This window comes from Mesoplodon densirostris, chromosome 11 (genome assembly GCF_025265405.1).
Source record: "Mesoplodon densirostris isolate mMesDen1 chromosome 11, mMesDen1 primary haplotype, whole genome shotgun sequence".
Taxonomy (NCBI): Eukaryota; Metazoa; Chordata; class Mammalia; order Artiodactyla; family Ziphiidae; genus Mesoplodon; species Mesoplodon densirostris.
In genome coordinates, this window is record NC_082671.1 from 60,410,414 (window position 1) to 60,433,697 (window position 23,284).

A 23,284-nucleotide genomic window follows, 5' to 3' on the forward strand; every position below is an offset into this window, starting at 1 on the left:
GGGCTTCCTGATAGAGCACAGCCCCCCGCCTCTAGGGCACCCCTGCCCTCAAGTCAAACCTGAATCCTACTAAGCCTCTAAATTTATTTACCAGTTAGCAAGAAAGACCGAGGAAAGTCTACTAATAGATACCATGGGGACGCAACCAGCAAATCCCAACAGGAAGTCCCTAGACACATGAGCCACTTTCTTCAAAGGAATAAACCTCTAGTAGAGGGAAGGCTGACGCTGAGCTGCAGCATGAGGGGTGCACACTTGGGGGACGAAACCACAAGGAAAAGAAGGTGATTGTCGGCCAAGGTGAGGGCTGCACCCTGGGGCCCACGGAGGGTTTCTTGGCGTGTTTTCGTGGGTCGTGTTCATGGCAGTTAACCTGAGCATTTATCATGACGTTTCCTGTAGTGCGTTCTTCTAGCTATCAGGTATTTTGTATTGTTTTCTTTAAGGGGACTGAGCCCAGAGGACTCGGTGGCTGTTTTCAGAATGTGGAGGTGGGCAGGGTGACCCCAGGTCCTGACACCAGAGCTGGGAGGACGAGCAAGATGTTTATGGCAGCAGGAATGGCCGGGCACGCGTGTCCACGAGATCGCAGACTTGCCCCTCCCGCCCCCCGCCCCCTCAAGTGACTGCCCTGCCACGACACGCCTCGGTCTCAATGAGGGTTTGAGGGTCAGACTCACGAGCTGCTTTAAAGTCTTTATTGCAACCGGGGAGAGGGGCCAACAGGGCAGGGAATGCATGTGGGTATGTGGGGTCCCCTAGAAAGGCCAGGGTGGGTCGTCACTGTGCCCGACAGTGCCTGTCACCCCAGGGCACCCAGCCGGGTGTGGGCAGGGTGGCAGGCCGGTCACCAACGGAGGACACCAGGGCAGTACTTGTCAATGAGCCCCTGGTAATAGGGCCGCAGCTTGTCCACGTCTGGCAGGTCAGAGCTCTTGGTGTAGAGATCGAACTTGCTGCAGCGCAGAGGGACAGTGCCTCGTGAAGCCCCGGGTCCCCTCCCCCGCCCCCCCCCCCCCCCCGGGCATGACCGTACTTGAACTCCTGCACCCAGGGCAGCATGGCCAAGTCCTGCTCGTTGCACAGCTGCTGGTAGTCGCCGCCCGTGTGCCACGGGTAGAAGGAGTGGAACCGGATGATGTAGAAGGCCTGGGGCAGGAGGAACCACACCCCACGCTCCAGGCTGGGATGGACTGGGATGAACTGGGATGGACTGGGCTAGGCTGGGTGGGGTTCTTGGTTTGGTTCCTCCCCCACACCTACCTCCGGTGGGAGGGAGAATTTGTTGAACTTCATCATCTGGTACATGTACTCTGGGGGAGAGAGGGTGTCACTCCCAGGCACCCAGAGGCGCGGCCCCCACCTCAGTCCCCACTGTTCCTGTCTCTAACTGGCCTCACCGTCATGGCCCCAGGACATGAGGACGTTCTCGAGCCCACAGTGGGGCTGGTACATGCCAAGTTCTGTGCTGCAGGGAGAGACAGAGGGTGAGGGGGGCTCAGGAGCACCCTGCAGAGGGGAGGCCCAACAGCGAGGGAGGCATACCTGTACAGAGGATCCTGGAGGTCAGGGTTGTCCTGGAAGGTAGAGTCACAGAAAAGCACAGAGCCTTGGGGACGGCAGCCAACTGGGAAGGTGTCTCCAACGACTGCCCACTGGGGAGGGACAGGCAGCGGTGGGTGGGCCTGACTGGCCTGCCCACCAAGTGCGTGTCCAGAGCCCAGAGCCGAGGCTGCCCTGGGCCCCGCCCTGCCCACCCCCTCCACCCCTCTCCTCACCTGGGGCTCCCCTGCCAGAGCCAGGACCTTCCCCAGGTCGTGCAGGAGCCCGGCGAGGTGGAACCAGTCTGGGGGAGAGAGAGGGGCAGGGCAGGCTAGAGGGGGTGCAGGGGCCAGGGCAGAGGGACAGCCTTGGGGCCGGGGTGGGGGCAGGGCCTGCTGGGAGAGGGCCGGACCTCCACCCTCCCCCACCACCAGCCGGGGCGGGTGGGGAGCACACCCTTGTCGGGATGGGCCTTCCGGATGCCCTCGGCCGTCTGGAAGGCATGGAAGGAGTTGGGGAAGTCCACGTCGGGGTCCGACTCGTCCACCAGCGCATCCAGCATGTCCACAGCCTCCATGACAGTCATTCTCTTATAGGAGAAGCTCCCAAACTGGGCATGCTGGGCCAGTAAGGGAGAGGTCAGCATAGCCCCAGGGTCGGCCCTGGGGGGTTCGGGTTAGGAGTCTTCCAGCTACCTTCCTCCTGACGAAGTCCACGGTCTGCCACGTGTGCATAAGCTTGTAGGTGGTGAAGACACGGTCCAGGAGAGGGCCGGACTGCAGGACAGAGGGTCAGCCAGGCAGCTCGCCAACCCCTGCCCTTCACACCCAGGGGGCCACTGCCTCCCTCTCCCAGGCCTGGCCCCACAAGATGTGAACGGGGTATCCCCAGGGTGGCCCCTGGAGCTGTGCAAGGGGACAGGTGCTGCCCTTCCCAGGGGCGGGAAAGGCAGGGGCGCAGGGGGCGGCGGCCGCAGGTGCTCACCGTGTAGTTTCGGAAGCTGCCTTTGTCTTTGGCCGCCTCTGGCTCCATATCAGGCTGGTAGACCAGGGAAGGGTCCGGGTCCTGGTTGGGTGGGGGAGTGAACCCATTTCACCACAATGCCAGCTCCATGAGGGAGTGAGGACATCCCCAAGGGGGCACGAGACTTGTCAGAGGTGGAGCAGCCGCGATGCAGTGGGCGCCCCAGGGCACAGCCCCTCCCAGCACAGGCACGGTGGCTACTCCAGGCTCCTGGTGTCCTTAGCTGCAGGGTGGATGCCGAGGATGACTGCTTCCCCAGTGATGCACGGCTCTGGTAGCACCCCTACCCGGCATCTCCTCCTCAAGACCTGGGTCCGCAGGGAGCCCAGGGGTTGGGCCGATGACCCTTGCCCCAGCTAGACCACGACAGGAAGGAGGGAGACCTTTGACCCAGATGAGCGGGCCGGCAGAAACCCGCTGGGAGAGGGCATGGTGCTGCTGCCCTTTCCCCGAGGGAGCAGCCTGTGCGGGGTCTGGGGTACTCACCACAGCCACCTTCATCCTGAGAGGGGGCAGAGCTCCACAGGCCCGGGTGCCCGTATATATGCCCACAGGTTACATAAGTGACCAGACACCACCCAGCCCCTTGGCCTTGGCCCTCGGTAATGAGTGACCATCCACCCTCCTCCTGGCCTCTGAGAGTTAATGTGTCAGCACAGGAGCAGTCCCAGTGGCCACCCCCCCAGCCAACCTCAGCGTCCCTGGAGCAACTGACCTGCCTGGGAGGTCGAGGCTGCTCTGTAGCCAGACTCCCACTCCTGCTTCCCAAGCTTTAAACACCTCCATGCCCCAGGCGGTAGGCCCCTCCCAACACCCTATCATCCCCAGGCACCTGGGATTTGGGGCGGGGCGGGGCGGGGCTTATTTCAGAAAATCATTTTGACACTTGTTAAAATGGGATAGAAGACTTTATTCACGTTTTCCTAGAAGGGAGAGGTCGGGCTCCACTCTGAACACAGAGTAAATCCCCAGCACAGTCAGCTGGGGATTTACAGCCACCAGGCAGGGTGGGGGCCTGGGGTGGGCTGGGTGGGCAGGGGTCAGGAGGGAAAATAGCCAGAGGAGACATCAAGGGTGGGGGCACTCTTGCCAAACCCCAGGATTCTGTCAAGGGCCTGATTTTTGCTAATACTGGGCGAGGCTGGAGCCTTGGGCTCACGTTTGGTCCAGGGGGTCTTTGTCAGGCTCTTGGAGCGAGGGGCTCCATCTCGAGTCAGGGCAGAGATGAATTCACAGCACTGGTCATGTGTGGGCTGAGTTAGGCAGTGAGGACACAGCAGGGACCGCACCGCCTGGAGCTGACGGTCCCATCACTGGAAAGAGGCCGGCGCTCTGGCGAAGGACGGGCACCGAGTGCAGTCAGGGTGAGTGGGACGGGAGAGGGCAGTGGGCGAGGTGCGAGGTGCTGGGCACTCCGTGAGGTGCCTCCTGCCCACGCTGAGAATCAACCAGGCCCCACTTAAAACAGCAAAGTGCTCTCGGCCCCTGTGAGCCCATAGCGCCTCCAGCTTCCCAGGTGCATGTGCATCCCTCACGCACCGTACTTTTGAGGTTGGTTTCCTCTGCCTCCTCCCACTGGAATCTCAGTCCCTGGGGGTGGGGGGCAGGGTTTATTCGCTGTTTCCACAAGTGCTCAGAAAATATTGGCTGCAAGGATGGAGAGGGGCCTGGGGAGGTAGGATGGGGACTGGAACCATCACCCCAAAGCAGGTGGTGGCTTGGACCAAGAGAAGGGACAAAGGGCCGGCCAAGGGATCCAGATGAGGAGGGAGGGGAGCAGCAGCAGTGGGAGGGCAGCGGGTGGGGGAGCTGGGGGGGCTGGGGGGCTGCCACCAGGCCTCCAAGTGGGGCGCCAGATAGGCAGCCAGGACACGGTCTGGAGCTCAGGGGCCATGTGGACCACAGTGCGATGCTGTGACCATGGCAGGTGACCCTAAGGAAAAACAGCCCAAGGCTCAGGCAGCACCTCGGCAAGGGCACCAGGTGGTGCAATCCTGGGGGCCTCCTGGCGGTCTGTGTTGCCACAAGGAGGGTGCAGTGTGGGGTGGTGTTCTGGCAGGGGGAGCATCCGGCGTGGAGAACTGGACCGCAAGGGACTTTGCCCCAGGGCCAGAGCCAGGGAGGGTCTTGGCCGAGCTGAGCTCCTGACTCTCCCTGACTCGGCCCTCCCGGAGCCCTCCTCTTCCTTATCCCCCAGTCGCCCTGGCCCTGTGCCATAGCCCACCCTCCCTGCCTGCTCTACCGACACCCCTCGGTGGCCACAGGCTCCCAGCTCTGAGGCCCAGCCTGCCGCCCATCCAGCCCCCACGCACACACCTGTTCCAGCCTCCCCCCAACATCTACGCCTCCCCTGGGCTCAGGGCCTGGGTGCTCTCGGCTCCTCCCCCGGGGCCCCTGCCGTCCTCAGTTCATCTCCCCAGCAGGGCAGGGACCAGCCTGAACTATTCCCACGGGGCCTGCTGGAAGGAAGGTGAGCCCTGAGCTGGAAGAGCAAGCGCAAGGGTGGGAGGCCAGATGGCTTCCAGGAGCCTCCCGCCCTTAGGGGGCCCCCGGGGGTCTGAGGGGCAGGCCTGCCAGCGACCCAGGGTATGGGCTCTGTGGGTGGGCACTGCAGGGACCGCAGGCACCTCCCTGATCTCTGGCTGAAAAGCTGGGTATAAAAGCATGCTCTCTTCACAGGGTGGCTGAGAGGGTGACATGGCAAACGTTGACAAATTAAGTGCTGTATGAACATTTGTTAAATAACGGAAACCACATTTCTGAACCCGTGAGGCATAAGGCGCCAGTACTACAGGACTAGCAAAAGGCTCTGGTGTCACAGCACTTAAAGCCCCGCCCCCTCCCTCCCCCCCACCCCGTGGCGGGGCGGGGAGCGGGGGCAGACACACACTAAGAACTCCGCCCTCTGGCTGTGGACTTGTTCTTCTGACAATTTGAGGCCAGTCCCCTCCCCCAGGCTCCTGGCAAGCCTGCTCCAGCCTCCTGTTGTCCCCACACCGGGCAGGATGGGGCTCAGGGAGCCCCTGTGGCCCGCGGGAACCCAACCCTTGTTCGGCCATCCCTACCCACCTTGAGGTGGTGGTGCTTCTGCCTTAACTGAGAGATTTGGGCTAGGAGATTTGCCCCACCCCACTCCCACCCTGCCCTAGAGAGTGGGAAGGGTGTTCTGCCCTGCTCTGCCCCAGAACCCCTACACCCTTTCCCCAGCTGCCCTCAGGGCACCCAGGCAGGGAGTCTCCATTGTGACCTTGGGCCCAGCTGGAACAGGGCAGTCCAGCCTTAATCCTACCATGTCAGGACCAGCAGGGAAGAGGCCATGCTGGGCCAACTCTGGGCCCCTCCTCTCTCCTGCTTGCCCAGAGGTGGCCCAGGGTGTTCAGGTCCCTGGCATCTGCCCTACGTCCTTGGGCGGACCCTGTCCTCTAATGCTGCCAACCGCCTCCAAGTGTTACACTCCCCAGGGGCAGAGCCCCTTGGTGTTCAGGATCTGCTGGGTCCACACACGTGCACTGGCTTCTGTGTCCACGGTCATTCGAGGTTGGCTGCTGCAGAACCTGGTGGGGGTAGGGTGGGGCGGGGGTGTCCTCAGGAGCCTGCTCCGCTGTTCCAGTGACTGCTCTTTGCAGGAGCTTCGGGGCTGGTTCTGGGCTGGGGGCTCAGCTTCAGCTCTGGGATTAGGGCGCAGCATCCCAGCTGGGACAGGCAGGGGTATGGCCTGCCGCGCCTCAGCCGTAGCTGTGAGGGCTGCTGGGGTCCACAGGGGCTGAGTCGTGTGGGCTGGCTGAGCCGACAAGCTGCCATAGGCGGTGGCTGAGGTTCTGCACCTGGCAGGTGCCCAGCATACAGCCCACACGCAGGAGCTGGGCTCGGGGCCTGCGGGGACCCAAGTGTCGGCGGGGGCCATTCCGGAGAGGCTGACCCATAGCACGGGCCATGCTGGCACTCCTTTGGGGCTGGAGGGCCTGGTGCAGCTTCCAGGACACAGGCCGGGCTGCAGGGTGCCGGGACTGCAAGCCACTGGAAGGAGTCCGGGCTGGGGGCTCCCTGCAGAGGGAGATGGAGGAAGTAAGCCCGGCGGGCCAGCCTTTCAGGGACCCATAAACCCACCCACTTTCCCTTCCACACAGGCCTGGGGTCACTGGCAGGGGAAGCCCACTGAGCTCAGGGCTCAGGGCCTGGCCCTCAGCCACTCAGTAGCCCATTTACCTGCTCCTCCCTGGGCAAGGGGCGGCCCTGGCCTCTGTGGGCCACTAAGCTCAGGACTCAGGTGACTCCCTCTCAGCCCTTCCCTTGGGCGGGGGCAGGCCTGAGGGCCCCTCCAGCCTTCCCTCCTACAGCTGACCTTTTCTTTTGAGGGGTCTGCTCTGCCAGTGGAGGAGTGGGCATGCCTTAGGAGGAGAGGCAGAGAAAGAGGAGCCTCTTGCCCTGTTCGGGGGTTGCTTAAGGCCTGGGGCTGGCCCTTGATCTAGGGGGTGAGCCCCAGCAGCAGGTGGGGGGTTTCCCCAACCAGGGGCTAGAGGGCCTGGGGAGGGGTCGGGGTCGGAGGGAGGCCTCCCCCGAGCACTCTGGTTTCCTGCCCCGACAGCCAGGGTGGTCTGAGACCTGCTCACCTGGCTCGCGCGGGCGGCCGGCTCCGGGCCAGGCCGAGGGACAGCGCGCCTGGGAGCTGCAGGTAGAGGAAGCTGATGCAACCGAGGGTGACCGTCAAGAGCCGGGCCATGAGGGCGGGGCCGGAGGGGGCAGTGAACCGGGCAGGTGTTGGGGGCGGCCCTAGGTTGAGCCACCGCTTCCGCCCGCACCTCGGGGCGCGCGGGCTGGCGCCGGTAGGTCGGCGAGGGTCTCCAACACGAAGCGACACGAAGCGGGCGGGCGAGTCTCCTGCAGGTGGTGCGTGAACCTCCTGGGTCAGCTGGCGGCCGGGGCCCTGCTGGGGACGGAGCCTCAGCGCCTCGGGGTTAAATAGTCTTCCAAGGAGGCGGAGCCGGACGCGCCGGCGGGGCGGGGCGGGGTGCTCCCGCCCGGACCCCAACTCCGCCCGCCGCCCAAGAGAGGGCGGCGGCCGTAGGGAGCACGGGCGGCTAGCCAGAGACCCCGGCGGGCCAGCCTCACCTCTGCCACCTTCTGGTGGGGGACACTGTCCCTGAGCCTGGAGGGGTAAAGAACTGGGTGCTGCGGCGTGCGATCGGCGGGGCTGGGTCCCGCCCACCACCTCTAGGTCCCTGGGCCTCGCCTCCCAAATATCCGCGCCAGTGAGTGGCAGGGGCCTGGCCAGAGGCGATTTTGAGACCCCTCCTCAAGAGGTCCTAGCAGCTCTATTCCTAAAAACTCTACCCTCCCCCCCCCCCGCACCATTACTGAAGTATTAACTGGTTTTTGTAAGAAATTTAAATAAGTAGAAAGTGAGAACCTCTCACTGCCATCCGGTGGATTCCTCTCCCAGGTCCGGATGGGCGCCCCGTTCTTGACTTTCTCTTGTGTGCATTTTGTTGACGGGGGGTTGCATCCTGTGTGTGTGCACTATATACAGACACATATGCACATATAGGTAAAAATATATGTAAACATAGAGACTGCCATTCTTTCTTATGGTTGATCCTACACTAAAATGTAGGTGTCCTGTGACTTAATTGATCCTTTATTGGGAAGCAGTTAGGTGATCTCCAAGCTTTCCAAGAACAAGAACCCTTCTTCATGAGCTCATGGATGTGTCTCTATAGGATACTTTCGCAGACATGGGAATTCTGGCTGAAGGTGAGCCCGTGTTTGTGTTGACAGATGGAGCCAAACTGCTCTCCACAAAGCTGATGCACTGTCAACCGATAACGGACTTGGTGCCAGGGTTCTTCATCCCTTTGTCCCTCTGAGAGGGGACAATTATCCCATCACACACTCAGACATTTCTGATCATCTGAGCATCTCTGCATCCATTTGTATTTCCTCTTCTGTCTTCCCTGCCCCAGTCTTGCTCCCTCTATCGGGTGATCACGAGTGACCTGGTCACTCTCCGTCCCTCCTTCTGCACACCCCGTGGGAGCTCAACAAACATTAGCTGGATGAATAAATCAACAAGTGGTGACCACCTGCCATGTTAAAGAGCGGTAGGGAAGCATCAGCAGGTATTCTCGTTTCTATTTATTTATTTTTACCGGAAAGAGGGTGGGTGATGTGATCACATTTATATTAGAAAAGTGGAATTCAGCAGGCAGGTGGGTGCTGAAGGGCTGGCAGGAAGGGTGCAGTGGGGCCAGAGAGGATGGGTCAGAGAAACAGAGCAGAGCAGGGGGGCCGATGAGGAGGGCCAGCCCACCCATCTGTTTGCTGAGGCAGGGAGAGTGGGGGGAGGGGTTAGCTACATGGGGGACATCCTGGCAGGGATGTCTTGCTGGCCTCCAGCGTCTTGGGCCTGGGGCTGAAAAGAAGGCAGCCCTGGCACACAGTCTGGGGAGCTTTGGAGCTGGCAAGGCTCTGAGAGGTGAGAGTTGTGGTGAGCATCACCACAGAGAGTGAAGAGAGAGGACAGCGTGGGAAGAGGGGCAGGCAAGGGACCCCAGGGGTGGCCCGGTTCTGCAGCTACTGCTTCTCCCACCAGCACCCCCATCCTCCCTCAATCTGCCTTCCACAGCGCTGCCAGTACCGTCTTTCCAAAACACATGGGACCGTATCACTCACCCCACCAATAAAGAAGAAAGAGAAAAAAATTCGCAGTCTCTTAGGCCCTCGGCCACTGCACTCTTTCTCTCAGAACACTGGCTGCCACCACAGGCCTAGGGTCTCATTTCCCCGACAGCCCACGGGCAGGGTGTCCTCTGGCCTCAGGCCTCAGCCTGGGAGCTTACTTCACCCCTATCCCTCTTGACTGGATCAGAGACCCCCTGTGATCCCACAGCCCCTGCACAGCACAGCTCGTGGCACTTGTGGTCTGTAACTGTCCATGTGCCCCCCAAGGGGAAATCCACGGACTTCCCCCACTGGTCCTCGGTGGAGGATCCGCTTCTGCGGAGCCACCCAGAGCACCGCTCACCCATGGAAACACACAAGAAGCACACAGAACCTCCAGAGGTTCCCCTGGAGGAATGCTTTAGAGAGAAATCATCGTGGAGCAGGAAAAGCGAGGGTGGCAATTGGCTGGGCAGACAACATCTAGGGAGGTTTTGCTTGAGTGTTTTAAGGTGGGAGAGACTGAGTTTAATCCCGATGGCGAGGATCCATAGAGAGGAAGATAGAGGATGGGGGCACCTAGCAAACAGCCAGAGGTGGGGAGGGGGCAGGAGGGGCAGAGCCTCTGTGGTCGCTGTGGAGGGGGAGGCGGGGGTGAGGGGAGCAGACTTGGGGTGATGCAAGTCTGTTTTCTCTGTGAAGGAGGGCAGTGGGGTCATTTCTGAGACACGGGAAGGGGGTCAGAGGAGACTGCAGAGAGAACAGAGCTGACCAGATGTCAGCAGGCTGGGCAGTGGCGAGAGTGCATCCACAGCTGGGGCCGCGGGGTCACTGTGGCTACTCTGCACCAGCTGGCGCTGCAGGCCTCGAGGAGACGGATGGGCGGGACTGTGAGGGGCTGGGGTTTGCCAGGTGAGGACAGTGAAAACCGTTGCGGGGGGCGATGATGTTGGCAGCATGACAGGTGACTGGAGCCACACTGGGAGGAAGCGGGCAGCAGCGAGTGCCTCTGAGGGTAACATGGACAGTGTGGTAGCAAGGAACTTGAGAGGGACTATCATGGTCTAGAAGTGACCCCAAACCTACCCTTGACCCTAAGGTGCTCAAGAAATGGGCTCCTTGCAAGGAGGGCATGAGGGTGGAAGAAAATGGAGTGCAGGGTCCCCACCATCTCTGTGGAAGAGTCAGTCCTGGGCTCATGTGCTGGGCCAGAGGCCTTCCCTGGCACACTGCCTGCCCATGCACAAGCTCAGTGGTGTGGTAATGTGGCAGTGAGGACCTTTTTGGGTGTAAGTGACAAAAGCCAACTCAAGACAGCTGGGGCAAAAAGGAGGGGTTCTCAGCCTATCTACCCAGTACCGTACAGAAGCAGAGGAGGCTGTGGCTGGGCATGCACCCAGGGGCAGGGAGGGGAGCCTGGTGGTCTTCCCCCTCAGCTCTTGTCTCTGGGTTGTGTTCCACTGATTCTCCAGGCGGGCCCCTGCGAGGGGGTGGAGGAGGAACGCCAGCAGTTTGTTCCTTCGTGGGTTCTTGAAGCAGCCAAAGTCACCCCAAAACAAGTTCAACCCTGCCTTCCCCTCCCAGCCTGTCAGCGAGCAGCCCTGAGGCTCCCCCTCCCCCCACCCCCATCTCCTCTCCTAGCGTGTTCTGCCCTGGACTCTGTGTCCCCCTTGCCCATCCCTGTGTCACTGCGGAGGAGGCCCTGGCCGGCTCCGGCCCTGAGGGTGGTGGGCACTGTCAGGGACCCTGAGTGGTGCAGCCTTCTCCCAAGCAGCGCACCCGGGCCCCGGCGCCTCACAGCCTAGTACGCGGCTCTTTACATACAGCAGGGCGTGCAGCGCGCCTTTTAAAAAGTACATGTGTTGGGCTTCCCTGGTGGCACAGTGGTTGAGAGTCTGCCTGCCGATGCAGGGGACATGGGTTCGTGCCCCGGTCCGGGAAGATCCCACATGCCGCAGAGTGGCTGGGCCCGTGAGCCATGGCCGCTGAGCCTGCGCGTCCGGAGCCTGTGCTCCGCAACGGGAGAGGCCACAACAGTGAGAGGCCCGCGTACCGCGAAAAAAAAAAAAAAAAAAAAAGTACATGTGTTAAAAATAAATAAATGAATGAATGAATGAACGAATAAATAAATAAATAGAAATTAAAATAGTAAAAGTACATGTGTTAAGCGTTTCACCTCACTTAGACTGGGCTTCCAAGTGGGGCCAGAGCCCTCCTCAGGCTGGGAACCCCAAGGGTAGGGCCTGGGTGGGTACTCCCCCCTATCACCAGGCTGGCAGCCCCAGGGGATGGCTTAGGGCCCCAGTTTGGGAGACCTGTGGGTAGGGCCGGGCCTTCCGGCCTTCCTGCAGACTGACAGCGCCGGGGGAGAGAGCCCCAGGAGCCGCGCGGACCCCAGACAGAGCTCCCAGAGGCGGAGCCCGACCCCTCTCCGCCCTGCGTGGGAGCCGCGACGGCGAGGCGCGCTCTGACCCGGCCCGCGCATGCCGCTGACCCGCCCGAGCCCCCGTCGCTGTCACCGCTTGAGGGTGGTGAGCGGCTGAATCCCGCCCCCGGGAACCGAGCCCGTGACGCTGGTCCAATGAGGGAGCTTCGCTCCGGACCCCGCCCACAGGGGGGCGGGGCGAGGCAGCGCAGGCGCACGGCGCGGCCGGGCGGGCCGGCTGGCTGGCTGGGAAGATGGCGGCTCGAGCCCTGGCCGCCGCCGTGGAGCGGGCCCGAGGCGTCCCGGGTGCGCGGGCCAGGGCCGGGGCCGGGCCATGAGAGCGCCGTCCTCGCGTCCCCGAGCCGCGGAGCCCGCCCGCGCCCCTCGCCATGGCGCGGCTCGCGGACTACTTCGTGCTGGTGGCGTTCGGGCCGCACCCGCGCGGTGAGTGCCGGCGCGCGGCCGAGGGCTGAGGGCCGGGGACCGGGAGCCGGGAAGGGTCAGCCGGGGCGGCGGGGCAGCCCCAGGGTCAGCCGGGCACCTGCCGCCCTGGTTCGGGGTCCGGGGTCGGGGGTCACGGAGGGCCGACCTCCCCGAGGTGGGCAGCGCGGCGAGACGGGGCGGGCCGAGATTGCCCACCCCAGTCAGCGCAGAGCCGGGCCGACAGCGCCTCGGCGTCGCCCCGGAGGTGGGAGGGCCCTGGGGCGGCTCGGCCTCCCGACTCCCAGTTGGGTGGGATGGGCTCTCTCAGCCTTGGCGGACTGCCGGGCGGCTCTGCTTCCAGGGGCACGGAACGCTCACTTGCAAGCCCCTCCTCTGACCCCCAGTGCCTCTGGTCTGGAGCCTCCGGCCCCTGTGCCGTGTCTCAGGTACTGGAGGCTGGGGAGCATGCAGAAAAGGGGTGGGATTCAGGGACTACTGCTCGAAGAGGTGGTGTTTGAGTTGGAACTCGGAGGACTTCAGGAGGAGCTGTGGAGAGGAGAGAGGAGTGTTCCTGGAGGAGCGCCTGCCGACTTCACGCCTGCAGCCAAGCCCTGGGTGGGAGAGTGGTGTGGTGACTGGTGCCGATGGCCAGGAGGTCCGTGTCTAGGGTCAGCGCCCGTGTCTGAGAGCCCTTCAGCCCAGGGGGTAGGAGAAAACAGCCTGACAGTGACATCAGCAACAGCCGTGGAGACAGCGGCGTTGGGGTGTGCACTCAGCGTGCCAGGCCCTGCACAGCCCTTTGTGTGCGTGATCTCACTTCTTCCTCCCAGCAGCCCACCGAGGTTTTCCTGTCATTGCCCCCATGTGTAGAGTGCAGTCAGGGCAGAGAGGTTGAGTGCCTGGTCTGAGCCCCCAGAGGGGCTGGGACTCGCACCCAGGCTACCCCAGAGCTAAGCTGGGGTCTCAGATCCTAAACTGCAGGAGGGCACGCGTGTCATTGGTGGGGTGGGGTGGCTGTGTGGTCAGTCTGGGGCTGAACCTTGAGCCTAAGAGTGGGGTCGAGACCCCCAGTCTACCCTGCTTCTTGTCACCCCAGCTGCCTCTGTCACCATCCAGGACCCGGACTTGCGCTCCTCTTTGCTTTTCTTCTTGCTGAGCCTGTACCTGCTGGACTCCACACTCTCCAGACCCTCCTCATGCCCTTTCTCGCAACACTCACTCCTCCTCTCCGCTCCTTCTGTCGTATCCATCCCGACACCCTCAGTCATGAGCATGTCTCTCCCTTCAGGGAGGGCGTTCTTGTGGGCAAGGACCAGTTGTCCTCATCCTGCAGTCTGCACGTGGCAGGCTCACTGTCAGTGTTGAACAGGCCCAGAGGGAGAGCCGTCTGCTCCAGGGCATGTGAGGAGGGGGCAGTGAGGAGGACTATGCCAACTGCAGCAGCAGGGTGCACTGGATCCAGGGAGACAAGGCTGGCCAAGGTGCTGCCCCAGCGTGAGGGCCCCCAGGCTGCGTGCCAGGGCAGGGGCTGCATGAGCAGAGTGAGCTTGGAGGCTGAGGACGCTGAGGGCAGTGTGGGAGGCATGCTGATGGTGGTGGCAGCTGGAGTGAATGTGAGGGAGGTGAGAGGAGGCATGGGTGGGCTCCGTGACAAGCTGGCTGGAGCCACACGGGCGGTGGGCACCCCAGGTGTGTGTGGCCTCTGAGCAGAGCAGGGGAGAAGGCTGGCGGCCACAGTGCCTGCTCACCCCACCTGCTCACCCCAAGTGACTGGAAGGAGTGATTCTCAAGATGTCCTCTTCAGTAGGGCTGGGGGGCCATGGAGCCCCCTAACCACTGTCTTCCGGGGTTGGAGCTGGTCAGCTGCTGGCTGGCTACCCAGCCTCAGGGCCTCCCTTGGCATACTGGTCCATCCCTGTGAGAAACAAGCCCACGAACTGGAATCGCGGCTGTGGGACTGCGGGCAGAGCGGGGTGGTGGGGAAGTCTGAAGCAGAGGAGCACCGCACGAGGCTCAGTGGTCCCCGCTTTGCCGTGTGATACCTCTGTGACCTTGGACCAGCCTTTCGGCCCTCCGCACCTCACCTTCCTCCTCTGGGGGTAGGGTGAGTGACACAGACCTCCCAGGCTGCTGTGAGCACAAGGTGGACATACACACATGGGGCTGTTCACACAGAGGCTCCAGGAGGTGATGGGTGTCTTGTTAATGCTGAGCAGCCAGTGTGTGGACACCACTTGGCACAGACAGTGGGCACCCGTGCGTGCTGGCAGGCCTAGGACACTAGGGCAAGACATAGGGTCTTTAGGGTTCAGTGGAGAGTGCAAGAGTGGTAGAAGGCTTGTCCTTGGCCTGGATCTGGACATCCGGTCTGGAGCTTCTGGATGCTGAGTCCCAGAGTCCTAACTGAGGAAGTACCCTGGTTTCACGGTTACTACCTGGCAGACCGCTCCAGGCAGGAGGGCAGGGAGGAGCTTGGGTGGTTCCCTTTCATTCATCTCAGAAGGTGTAGGCTCCTCCCTTGGTGAGCTGGGGGAGCTCCTTCACTAGGGACATGGGTTTAGCCTGTATTGCACCCTGGCCCAGCCCTGGGGACATCGTGGGGGCCAGAGAGACTGCCTTGCCCAGTTCCTGGCCTGGGAGTGCCCTGATGGTGGTCAGCTGATCTTACACGGTGTGACCAGTGCCAGAGTGTGTCTTTGATCTGACCAGATGGCCGAGTGCATATCTGCCAGGGAGGAGGGGCTGGACCCCTCTTCTGGTGCTGGGGTTTCCACCCCCAAACATCTGAGAAGAAGACTTTCTACCCCTGGCCTGGCCTCTTTTGGTCCTGACCATGTTGAGCTGGCCACATTCCTCAACCCCATCTACTCTCCCCACCCATGTTCCTGCCCTCTCTCTGGAGCAGGTTGGGGCTGTTTGGGATGGCCTTGGCTGGCTCCCAGCCCCACCCTGGGAGCCCAAGGGTCCAAGTCCTTGGGTCAGAGCCAGTCGGGTCTGACCGGGGAGGTTGGAGAGGTTGCAGCCCCTCTGCACTTGTCGTGTGTTGAGGTTTGTGTTGAGGTGGGAGGTTGAGTTTGCAGCAGGACGGTGCTGTCCTTCCTACGGGCCCGGCCCAGCTAGTCTCAGGGCGTGTGTGCTGGGTGTGGGGAGGGGCGGGCAGAGGAGGCTGCCATCCTCCCTCGCCTCTGCCCACAGCACATGCTGGACTGGGCCGGCCCAGGCATCGGAGCCTGGCACTGGTGACGGCGTTGCCAGCAGATGACGGACGTGAGCTCTGTGTTTCCCGCCCTGGGGCTGGCTGTGGGGACACAGCTCTTGTCCCCGTCTGTGTCTCAGGGGACCTCTGTGCCCTTCCTCCTAGGGCCCCCCCGAGTCCCGCCCTGTGACGCACGGCTGTGCTGGTTGGATTAGTCCTGTCACCATGGGGTGGAGGTGTCCTCTCTCTTGTCTACCCCAAGGTGGGGCACCTCTGGTGGGGCAGGGGACTCAGCTGCTGTAGGTCCCCTTCACGGCCTCAAGAGCTCTACTGGGTGGGGGACACTGGGAGATGTGGCAGAGCCCTACCCCCACCCCCAGGATTCAGGCCAGCAGCCAGATTGCAGCCCGGCCCCTGTTGGCACAGAGCTGAGGCATGGGCTGGGGTCTCTGAGAAGGGTGAGGGAGTCAGGACACATCCACGGTGCGCCCTTCCAGGGAGGGCCGGCGAGCGCTGGTGTGCCTTGGGGCTCCGGAAGCTGCCCTGGACTTCCTACTGAGGAACCTGTTTGCCTGTGGGGTGTGAGCGGGGCTGATCGTGGGGGGAGGGTGGTGCAGCGGCTGTCTGTGATCAGCAAGCCCTAATTAGGCCGAGGGCTGTGCAGCGCTGGACGCGGAGATGTAGCTTCTTGCTCATGGAGCTCCTGTCTGGCTCAGCTGGCCAACAGGTGCACCAGGAATCCCAGAAGGCTGTGGCAGAGGGTGGGAGGTTCTTGGGGTCCCACTGCAGGCCCCAGACTTGGGCAGGGTGCAGAGAGCTGGCTAGAGGAGGTGACGCTCTTTGGGCTGAGACCTGAGGGCCAAGTTTGGGACCATGATGGCCCAGAGGAGGAGCTGGCGGGGGGATGCTCGCCTGCCTAGTGCCCTCCCCCCCCCAACCCTGTAGGTGGCCTGGACACCTCCAGGAAAGCCTGCGCTCAGTTCTTTGGAGGGTGGAGCCCTGCACGTGGGAGTAGACGTTCCACACGATGAATGGGGTAGGGAGGGTGGGCAGTGGCCAGTGGCCGGCCACTCTGCCCACTTCCCTGGGGAGAGGCTGTGGAGAGCAGCCCCCTGAAGGCCACCTGCCCACTGGCTTTGGGAAGGAGAGGGGGCAGAGGCTACCGTCCCCATCCGCACACACCCCCTTCCTTCCTCCTGCTGCTGCCTCGTGGCAGGGACTGGGTGAGCCCTGGGTGCCAGCCAGGGCTGAGCCCAGATGGTGGTTTGGGGCTGCACACAAGTTGGCCCTGGGGGAGGAGCCACAGTTCAGGGTGAGCCAGCCTGGGCCTGTTGAGGGGGGCCCTTGGGAGTGGGCCTGGATGGACCCTGGGGGCTGTGTGTGTGTGTGTGTGTGTGTGTGTGTGTGTGTGTGTAGGTAGGTGAGGCACCAGCAGACACCTGTCCTCCCCCACCCTGTCTTGTCTGCCACCTCTTCTCAGTGTCAGTGTGGGAGGGGGAGGGGAGCAGGAAGCTGAGGTTTGGTGAGTCAGAGGCGCAGCCCCTCACTACCCCTGCTCCCCCAGCCAGCAGCAACCTGCCTGCTGCTGGCCTTTTTGGCATTGCCTCCGTGATCCTGGAGGGTGGCGGGTTCCTAAGATTGCAGCCCAGCTTCTCTGCCTCTGGGGGCCTGGGGAGTGTGTGCTCTTGGGCTGCTGCGGTCCGTTTGCCAGTGCCCTTGGGTCCAGGCCTGTGCCCAGGCCCCCTGCTTGGTCTGAGGCTCCTGTGCCCACTCAGGTCACAGGTGGACCAGACAGGCTGAACGTGGGGCTGCATCTCACAGGTCCTCAGAGGCTGCACACGGTGGCTTTCTGGGCCTTCCCTATGCGCCACTGCTCTTCTGCTGGTGTGGGCAGCAGTGTTGAGGCTGGTCTGAGCGGAGGGCTGGACCTGCTTGTCGAGTGTGGGAGGTGAAGGTGGAGAGCTCTTGTCTTTCCTGCTTCAAGCTGCTGCCATGCTGGGTGGGAGCTGGGGGCAGAGCAGGGACCCGCATCCTTCGTCCCCGACGCCCGGGCGAGTGCTTCCCCGCCTTGACCCTCGTCATGCCTCCAGGTTTGTCTCCACAAAGGGTGGGCAAGAGGCAGGGGCCTCCAGCTGGCCCTGCCAGTGTGGACTGGACCTGGGAGCACTGCCCTGGGCATGAAGTGGGGGAAGCAGACCCGAGGGGGCTTAGCGGACCAAGTGGTTTCGGGAATGGAGGGGGGTCTCTGGGGAACACATGGGGAGCTAGCAGGCTGGGTGCAGGGACATGCCCTTCTCCCTGGTCTAGAGGACCCTCAGGGCTGCACATGGCGACCTGGTCTGTGGCTGTGTGCAAGGTGGCCTTTGCAGGCAGGGAGCAGGCCTGTGTGCCAGCATCCTCAGGGCTCAGGAGAGCGCTCCTGGCTTCCCTGCCAGCACCACCCCATCTCTGGCTGTCTTCTGGGACCTTTGCTTGTCGCCTCTGCCTCTTGAGGCAGCGGGGACAAGCAGCAGTTCGGGGCTGTAGGCACAGGTGGTCCTTCCGCCGGCACAGGTGGCAGGTGTGAGACCTCTGCACCTCTCAGTTGGGCCCAGGGCTGGCAGGTGAGGCGGAGGCAGGGAGCAGGGCTGTGGGCCGAGTGCCTAAGCTGGGCGCTGGCTGTGGAACAGTCAGGAACAGTTCTCCCCTTGCTGCAGGGGCAGGTGCTATGCAGTTGGGCGGGCACGCTGGCACGTGGCAGGCTGGGTGTGGGTTCTGGCTGGGGGTGTTGACACAGTGGGCGGGACCCAGGAGGGTGCTAGTCGGGGTGGGAGTATCTCCCCCTACTCCCCTGGGCTGGGGCTCCTGTGCCCTTTTTTTTTTTTTTGAGGCTCTCACAGTTTATTTTATTTGACTTTATTTTTTAAAATTTCCAGGTCATTTAAAAATTTTTTTCTATTGGAGTATAGTTGATTTGTAATGTTGTGTTAGTTTCTGCTGTACAGCAAAGTGAACCAGTTATACATATACGTATATCCACTTTTTTAGATTCTTTTCCCGTTAAGTTCATTACAGAGTAGTGAGTAGAGGTCCCTGTCCTTATTAGTTATCTGTTTTATATACAGTGGGCATATGTCAGTCCCAATATGTATATGTCAGTCCCAATCTCCCAATTTATCCCCCCCTTCCCCCCCACCGTAACCATAAGTTTGTTTTCTGCATCTGTGATGGGTCTCCTGTGCTCTTGGTGCCTGGCCCAGCCAGAGGCTTGCAGGGACCCCGACCCCACAGCAGGGGCTTCTCTCTATGCCCTCTGGTGGTCCTGGGGTCTGTGGCTGCCTAGTGGCCCCTCCTCACAGGACTGTCTTTAGGGAAACCATAGGTTTGGGAGCTGGGGCTGGTCTGGTGCCACATGAGGGCCAGGATGGGTGAGATGTTTCCACTCAGACCCTCGAGGCCCCTGACCGGGTGTGGGTGTGGGAGGTGGTAGGTGCTCTGACTCCTGCTCCTGTCCTCAGGGAGTGGGGAAGGCCAGGGCCAGATCCTGCAGCGCTTCCCAGAGAAGGACTGGGAGGACAACCCGTTCCCCCAGGGCATCGAGCTGGTGAGTGTGGGTGCTCCCCCAGGGCCTGGAGCCGAGGGCTGGGGTGCTGAGACGGTGGGGGGCAGGCACCGTGAGGACCCCACTGGGTACAAGGAGACATCAACTGCATTGGAGAACGTAGGGCGCGGGTGCAGCCTTGACTGGTTGGGCGCTTGGTGCCCACATCACGTCCTGTTGTCCCTCCCTCGTGATGGTGGGGACCGTGCCCTGCGTCACAGGGTTCTCGCCCTGCACAGTGAGGCCGGAGGCTCTTACTCCCTTTTGTGGGTGAGAAGGCTGAGGTCCAGGAGGCAAGGCACGTGGGTCGCAGAGCAGGGTGCTGCTGGCTGCACTGGAACCCGGCCTCCAGGCCCTGGCTGTGCAGTCCCTCGCAGGCAGTGGGCTAGAGGGAACTGACTGCTGACCCCTGTCCCCGTCCTCCCTGTAGTTTTGCCAGCCCAGTGGGTGGCAGCTGTGTCCCGAGAGGAACCCGCCGACCTTCTTTGTTGCTGTCCTCACCGATATCAACTCCGAGCGGCACTACTGCGCATGCTTGACGTTCTGGGAGCCCGTGGAGCCCACACAGGTGACCCTTCATGGGCCGAGCCTCTGGCTGTGGCCGACTCCCTCTGTCCTGTGTGTGTCTCCCTGTGTGTGTCTGGTCCTGGTGACCCAACCCCACAGAGGCTGAAGTTTCCAGAGGGCTAGTCCTGTCTTGAGTCACCTGCGTCCCGTGTCCCCCCCCACCCCCCGCCAGGCCTCAGGAGACCTGCCTGAGAGCCTGGCACATGGGGCTTCTGTCCACAGGAAGGGCTGTGCACCGAGGACACTGCCGAGAGGGAAGAGGAGGCAGGTGAGGGAGGCCCAGTGGGCCTGTCACCCGCAGCTCCTGGCCCGCCCAGTCAGCTGTTTGCTCCAAAGACGCTGGTGCTGGTGTCTCGACTGGACCATGTGGAGGTGTTCAGGGTGAGGCGGGCAGCCAGGGCACAGGGCAGGATGCGGGGTGCTCCCGCTGGCTGGGCCATCATTCCCCGATCTGTGGTCCTTGCAGAACAGCCTGGGTCTCATCTACACCATCCATGTGGAGGGCCTGAACGTGGGCCTGGAGAACGTGGTTGGGAACCTGCTGACGTGCATCATCCCTCTGGCCGGGGGCTCACAGGTGGGTCAGGAGGCAGCTGCTGTCCACCTGCAGCCACAGGACCCGCTGGTGCCTGAGGCCACGGGGTGGGGGCTGGTAGGCGTTCGGAGTCCGGCCTGGGCAGAGCGTGGCCCCATCCCCCGACCCTGTCCTGCGTCTTGGTACCGCCGCCTGTCCTCTTTGCTTAGCCCTGCCTGTCTCGTGTCCCCTCTCGCGCCTGGCTCTCCACCTGGCACCCTTCGGCTCCTCTGTCCTCTCCCTCCTTGGGTGTGCCTGTCTCTGGGTGTCAGTATTGGCTTATCTGTCCACCCCCGTCTGTGTCCCCGCGTGTGGGTGTGTCTAACTGTGTCTCTCTGCCTGTCTGTCCCGTGCAGCTGGACTCTGTTGAGGACGGAGTGGTACGGATTCTTTGTTTCTTCTGCCCACCCAGGCCCCGTCCCCACCCCAGGTCAGAGGCCCAGAGTTTTCTCTGCAGCACTGCTTGGGCCGACAGAGGCCGGGCGTGGCCTTTCCCTTGTGCCGTGCTGCCCGTCCTGGCCAGTCCCACCTCAGGCTCTGTCATTCCCCCAGGCCTGCCTGAGGCTGTGAAGCTGGGGATGACCCAGGTCTGGGTGGAGCCGCTGAGCACTGGTCCCTCTCTCTCCACAGAGAACCATCTCCTTGGGGGCTGGGGACCGGCAGGTCATCCAGACCCCACTCACCGACTCGCTGCCCATTAGCCGCTGCAGTGTGGCCCTGCTTTTCCGCCAGCTGGGTGAGCCTGGTGCCCCCAGCCCCAGCCCCCGCACAGTCCTTCCTCTCCCCTCCCTGGGCTGGTGGACAGACACCGAGGTTTCACTGCAGGGCGGGCGCCTGTCCTCCTCCTCAGGCATCACCAACGTGCTGTCTCTGTTCTGCGCGGCGCTCACGGAGCACAAGGTGCTCTTCCTGTCCCGGAGCTACCAGCGGCTCTCGGACGCCTGCCGGGGACTCCTGGCGCTGCTCTTCCCTCTCAGATACAGGTGCTTACCTTACCGTTGCCCACTGCCCCGCAGTCCCTCCGCTCCGCCCCAGCCCTCGGGCTGTCGCGCTGAGCCTTGGCCTGTTGCAGTTTCACCTACGTGCCCATCCTGCCGGCGCAGCTCCTGGAGGTGCTCAGCACGCCCACACCCTTCATCATCGGAGTCAACGCTGCCTTCCAGGCAGAGGCCCAGGAGCTGGTGAGGGCCCTGCTTGGTGTCTGCCTCGCTGCTCCAGGCTGGGCTGACCCCAGGCCCTGCTGACCAGCCCGCGGCTCCCTGACCTCTTGCTCCCTTTGGTCCACAGCTGGATGTGATTGTTGCTGATCTCGATGGCGGGACGGTGACTGTGCCCGAGTGTGTGCACATTCCGCCCTTGCCAGAGCCACTGCAGAGCCAGACGCACAGTATTCTGAGCATGGTGAGGCAGGACCAGGGGCCTTGGGGAGGCTGGTGCCTCGGGCAGGCTGGGGTGGGGTCACTTGGTGGCCAGAGGAACCCAGAGCCTGGGGCTGGTGTGCAGCTGACCCTGCTCCCCGCTGCTTCCACAGGTCCTGAATCCAGAGCTGGAGCTGGCAGATCTTGCCTTCCCTCCACCTACGACGTCCACTTCCTCCCTGAAGATGCAGGTGGGGGTCGCTGCCCCTCTGGGGGCCCAGGCCCACCCGGTGCTGAGCGCTCCTCCAGGGGGTCGCCAGGGCCGCGTGGGGTGGGTGTGAGCCTCGGAGGGTCCTGCACAGCAGTGACCGTTGGCACCGAGTCTTAGAGGAGGCACTGTGGCTTGTGTGGAGGAAGGTTGGAGGGTCAGGAGGGCGAGGTGCCTGGAAGGCTTAGGGCCTGGCACTCACCTGCCCTCACGTGTGCCCCAGGATAAGGAGCTGCGCGCCGTCTTTCTGCGGCTCTTTGCTCAGCTCCTGCAAGGCTACCGCTGGTGTCTGCACATGGTCCGCATCCACCCGGAGCCTGTCATCCGCTTCCATAAGGTGGGCGCCAGGCGGGGGCAGGGCTGGGCAGAAGGTGAGTGCCTGAGGGGCTGACCTATTTGTTCACCGCAGGCAGCCTTCCTGGGCCAGCGTGGGCTGGTGGAGGATGATTTCCTGATGAAGGTGTTGGAGGGCATGGCCTTTGCAGGCTTTGTGTCGGAGCGTGGGGTCCCCTACCGCCCTACGGACCTATTTGATGAGGTGCGCCCCGACCCCACCTGGGAGGAGCCGCTGTCACCCCCCACTCCGCCCCAGCCAGCCCGCCTGACCCTGCTTCCTCCCCCAGCTGGTGGCCCACGAGGTGGCACGGATGCGGGCGGATGACAGCCACCCCCAGCGTGTCCTGCGTCATGTCAAGGAACTGGCAGAGCAGCTCTACAAGAACGTAAGGCAGGCGGCACGAGGGGGCGGGCTGGCCTGGTGAGGTCACTGTACTGCTCTGGCCCGGGCTGCTTGCCCATCCTGCCTGTGTCCCCCCCCAGGAGAACCCGTACCCTGCCGTGGCTATGCACAAGGTGCAGAGACCAGGGGAGGCCAGTCACCTGCGGCGGGCGCCCCGGCCCTTCCCCCGGCTAGACGAGGGCATGGTGCAGTGGATCGTGGATCAGGCCACAGCCAAGATGCAGGGCGCACCCCCGGCCGTGAAGGCCGAGAAGAGGACCACCGTGCCCTCAGGACCCCCCATGAGTGCGTAACCGGGAGGGGGAGCCTGAGTGTGGCCGAGGGTGGACGTGAGGTCAGAGGTGAGCACGTTCTCTGCTCCCCAGCCGCCATACTGGAGCGGAGCAGTGGGCTCCACGGCAACAGCGCGCGCCGGCTGGAGGTAGTCCGGAACTGCATCTCCTACGTGTTCGAGGGGAAGATGCTTGAGGCCAAGAAGGTGAGGGTAACCCGGGCACAGGGAGCGCTGGGGGCTCTGGGTGGGGGTGGCCTGGGCCAGGGCAGCGGCTCTCAGAGGAGCCCTGGCCCTCGTTCTCCTGCAGGCGGCTGGAGGGAGCTGGGCTGGCAAGAAGGGCAGGTGGATGCCAGGTCCACCTCAGAACAGCTGGGTGCAGCCTGCTGGGGAGGCTCAGCGGGAGGGATTTTCTTCAACTTTTAGTCGTCAGAATGCTCTGAAAGTTCCTACTGTTAAGTCTCTTCTTTATCTCTCACGAAAACTAGTGTAGACTCACACGTGTCTTTTTTTTTTTTTACTTGCAGAAAGTGGAGCTCATTTAGCATTCTGCCCTCTGTGATGTCCACTGACACTTTGGGTCTCTCAGGACAGCCAGTTTGAGTCTGTCTTGTGTTTCACAGCTGCGTGGTTCTCTGTGAAGCACCTAATTCTTAAACCA

The 23,284-nt window shown here is 62.7% G+C and overlaps 3 protein-coding genes across 6 annotated transcripts in view; 1 reads left to right on the forward strand and 2 right to left on the reverse strand.

The window, feature by feature from the left end:
- Positions 1–847: 847 nt before the first annotated feature.
- On the reverse strand, positions 848–3,066 carry MIOX (myo-inositol oxygenase). The gene is made up of 10 exons (XM_060113426.1): positions 3,052–3,066; positions 2,527–2,607; positions 2,238–2,318; positions 1,999–2,161; positions 1,779–1,846; positions 1,546–1,655; positions 1,401–1,468; positions 1,264–1,313; positions 1,037–1,149; positions 848–956 (listed from the first exon to the last, which is right to left on the reverse strand). The coding sequence occupies exons 1-10, from the start codon at positions 3,064–3,066 to the stop codon at positions 848–850; spliced, it is 858 nt and encodes a 285-aa protein (XP_059969409.1).
- A 401-nt stretch (positions 3,067–3,467) lies between these two features.
- On the reverse strand, positions 3,468–7,484 carry ADM2 (adrenomedullin 2). The gene is made up of 2 exons (XM_060112673.1): positions 7,176–7,484; positions 3,468–6,609 (listed from the first exon to the last, which is right to left on the reverse strand). The coding sequence occupies exons 1-2, from the start codon at positions 7,283–7,285 to the stop codon at positions 6,291–6,293; spliced, it is 429 nt and encodes a 142-aa protein (XP_059968656.1). The 5' UTR covers positions 7,286–7,484; the 3' UTR covers positions 3,468–6,290.
- Positions 7,485–11,884: 4,400 nt separating this feature from the next.
- SBF1 (SET binding factor 1) overlaps positions 11,885–23,284 on the forward strand; it is a 28,161-nt gene continuing 16,761 nt past the window's right edge. For all 4 annotated transcript variants that reach the window (XM_060114039.1, XM_060114041.1, XM_060114040.1 and 1 more), the window contains exons 1-15: positions 11,885–12,091; positions 18,764–18,849; positions 19,277–19,414; positions 19,636–19,794; positions 19,880–19,990; positions 20,618–20,723; positions 20,838–20,970; positions 21,060–21,168; positions 21,275–21,388; positions 21,519–21,596; positions 21,837–21,950; positions 22,023–22,151; positions 22,237–22,335; positions 22,433–22,637; positions 22,718–22,830. In XM_060114039.1, the coding sequence (XP_059970022.1) occupies positions 12,037–12,091; positions 18,764–18,849; positions 19,277–19,414; positions 19,636–19,794; positions 19,880–19,990; positions 20,618–20,723; positions 20,838–20,970; positions 21,060–21,168; positions 21,275–21,388; positions 21,519–21,596; positions 21,837–21,950; positions 22,023–22,151; positions 22,237–22,335; positions 22,433–22,637; positions 22,718–22,830 (1,749 nt within the window). In that variant the 5' untranslated portion in view covers positions 11,885–12,036. The remainder of the gene's footprint in view (positions 12,092–18,763; positions 18,850–19,276; positions 19,415–19,635; positions 19,795–19,879; positions 19,991–20,617; positions 20,724–20,837; positions 20,971–21,059; positions 21,169–21,274; positions 21,389–21,518; positions 21,597–21,836; positions 21,951–22,022; positions 22,152–22,236; positions 22,336–22,432; positions 22,638–22,717; positions 22,831–23,284) is intronic.

Bases quoted from the DNA above. Each gene is read 5' to 3' on its own strand.
- MIOX (XM_060113426.1), bottom strand. The intron at 1,469-1,545 runs GTATGCCTCCCT...CTCTCCCTGCAG, and splicing joins CTCCAGGATCCTCTGTACAG to CACAGAACTTGGCATGTACC. The intron at 1,150-1,263 runs GTAGGTGTGGGG...CTCCTGCCCCAG, and splicing joins AATTCTCCCTCCCACCGGAG to GCCTTCTACATCATCCGGTT.
- ADM2 (XM_060112673.1), bottom strand. From the start codon at position 7,285: ATGGCCCGGCTCTTGACGGTCACCCTCGGTTGCATCAGCTTCCTCTAC. The intron at 6,610-7,175 runs GTGAGCAGGTCT...CTCCCTCTGCAG, and splicing joins CGGCCGCCCGCGCGAGCCAG to GGAGCCCCCAGCCCGGACTC.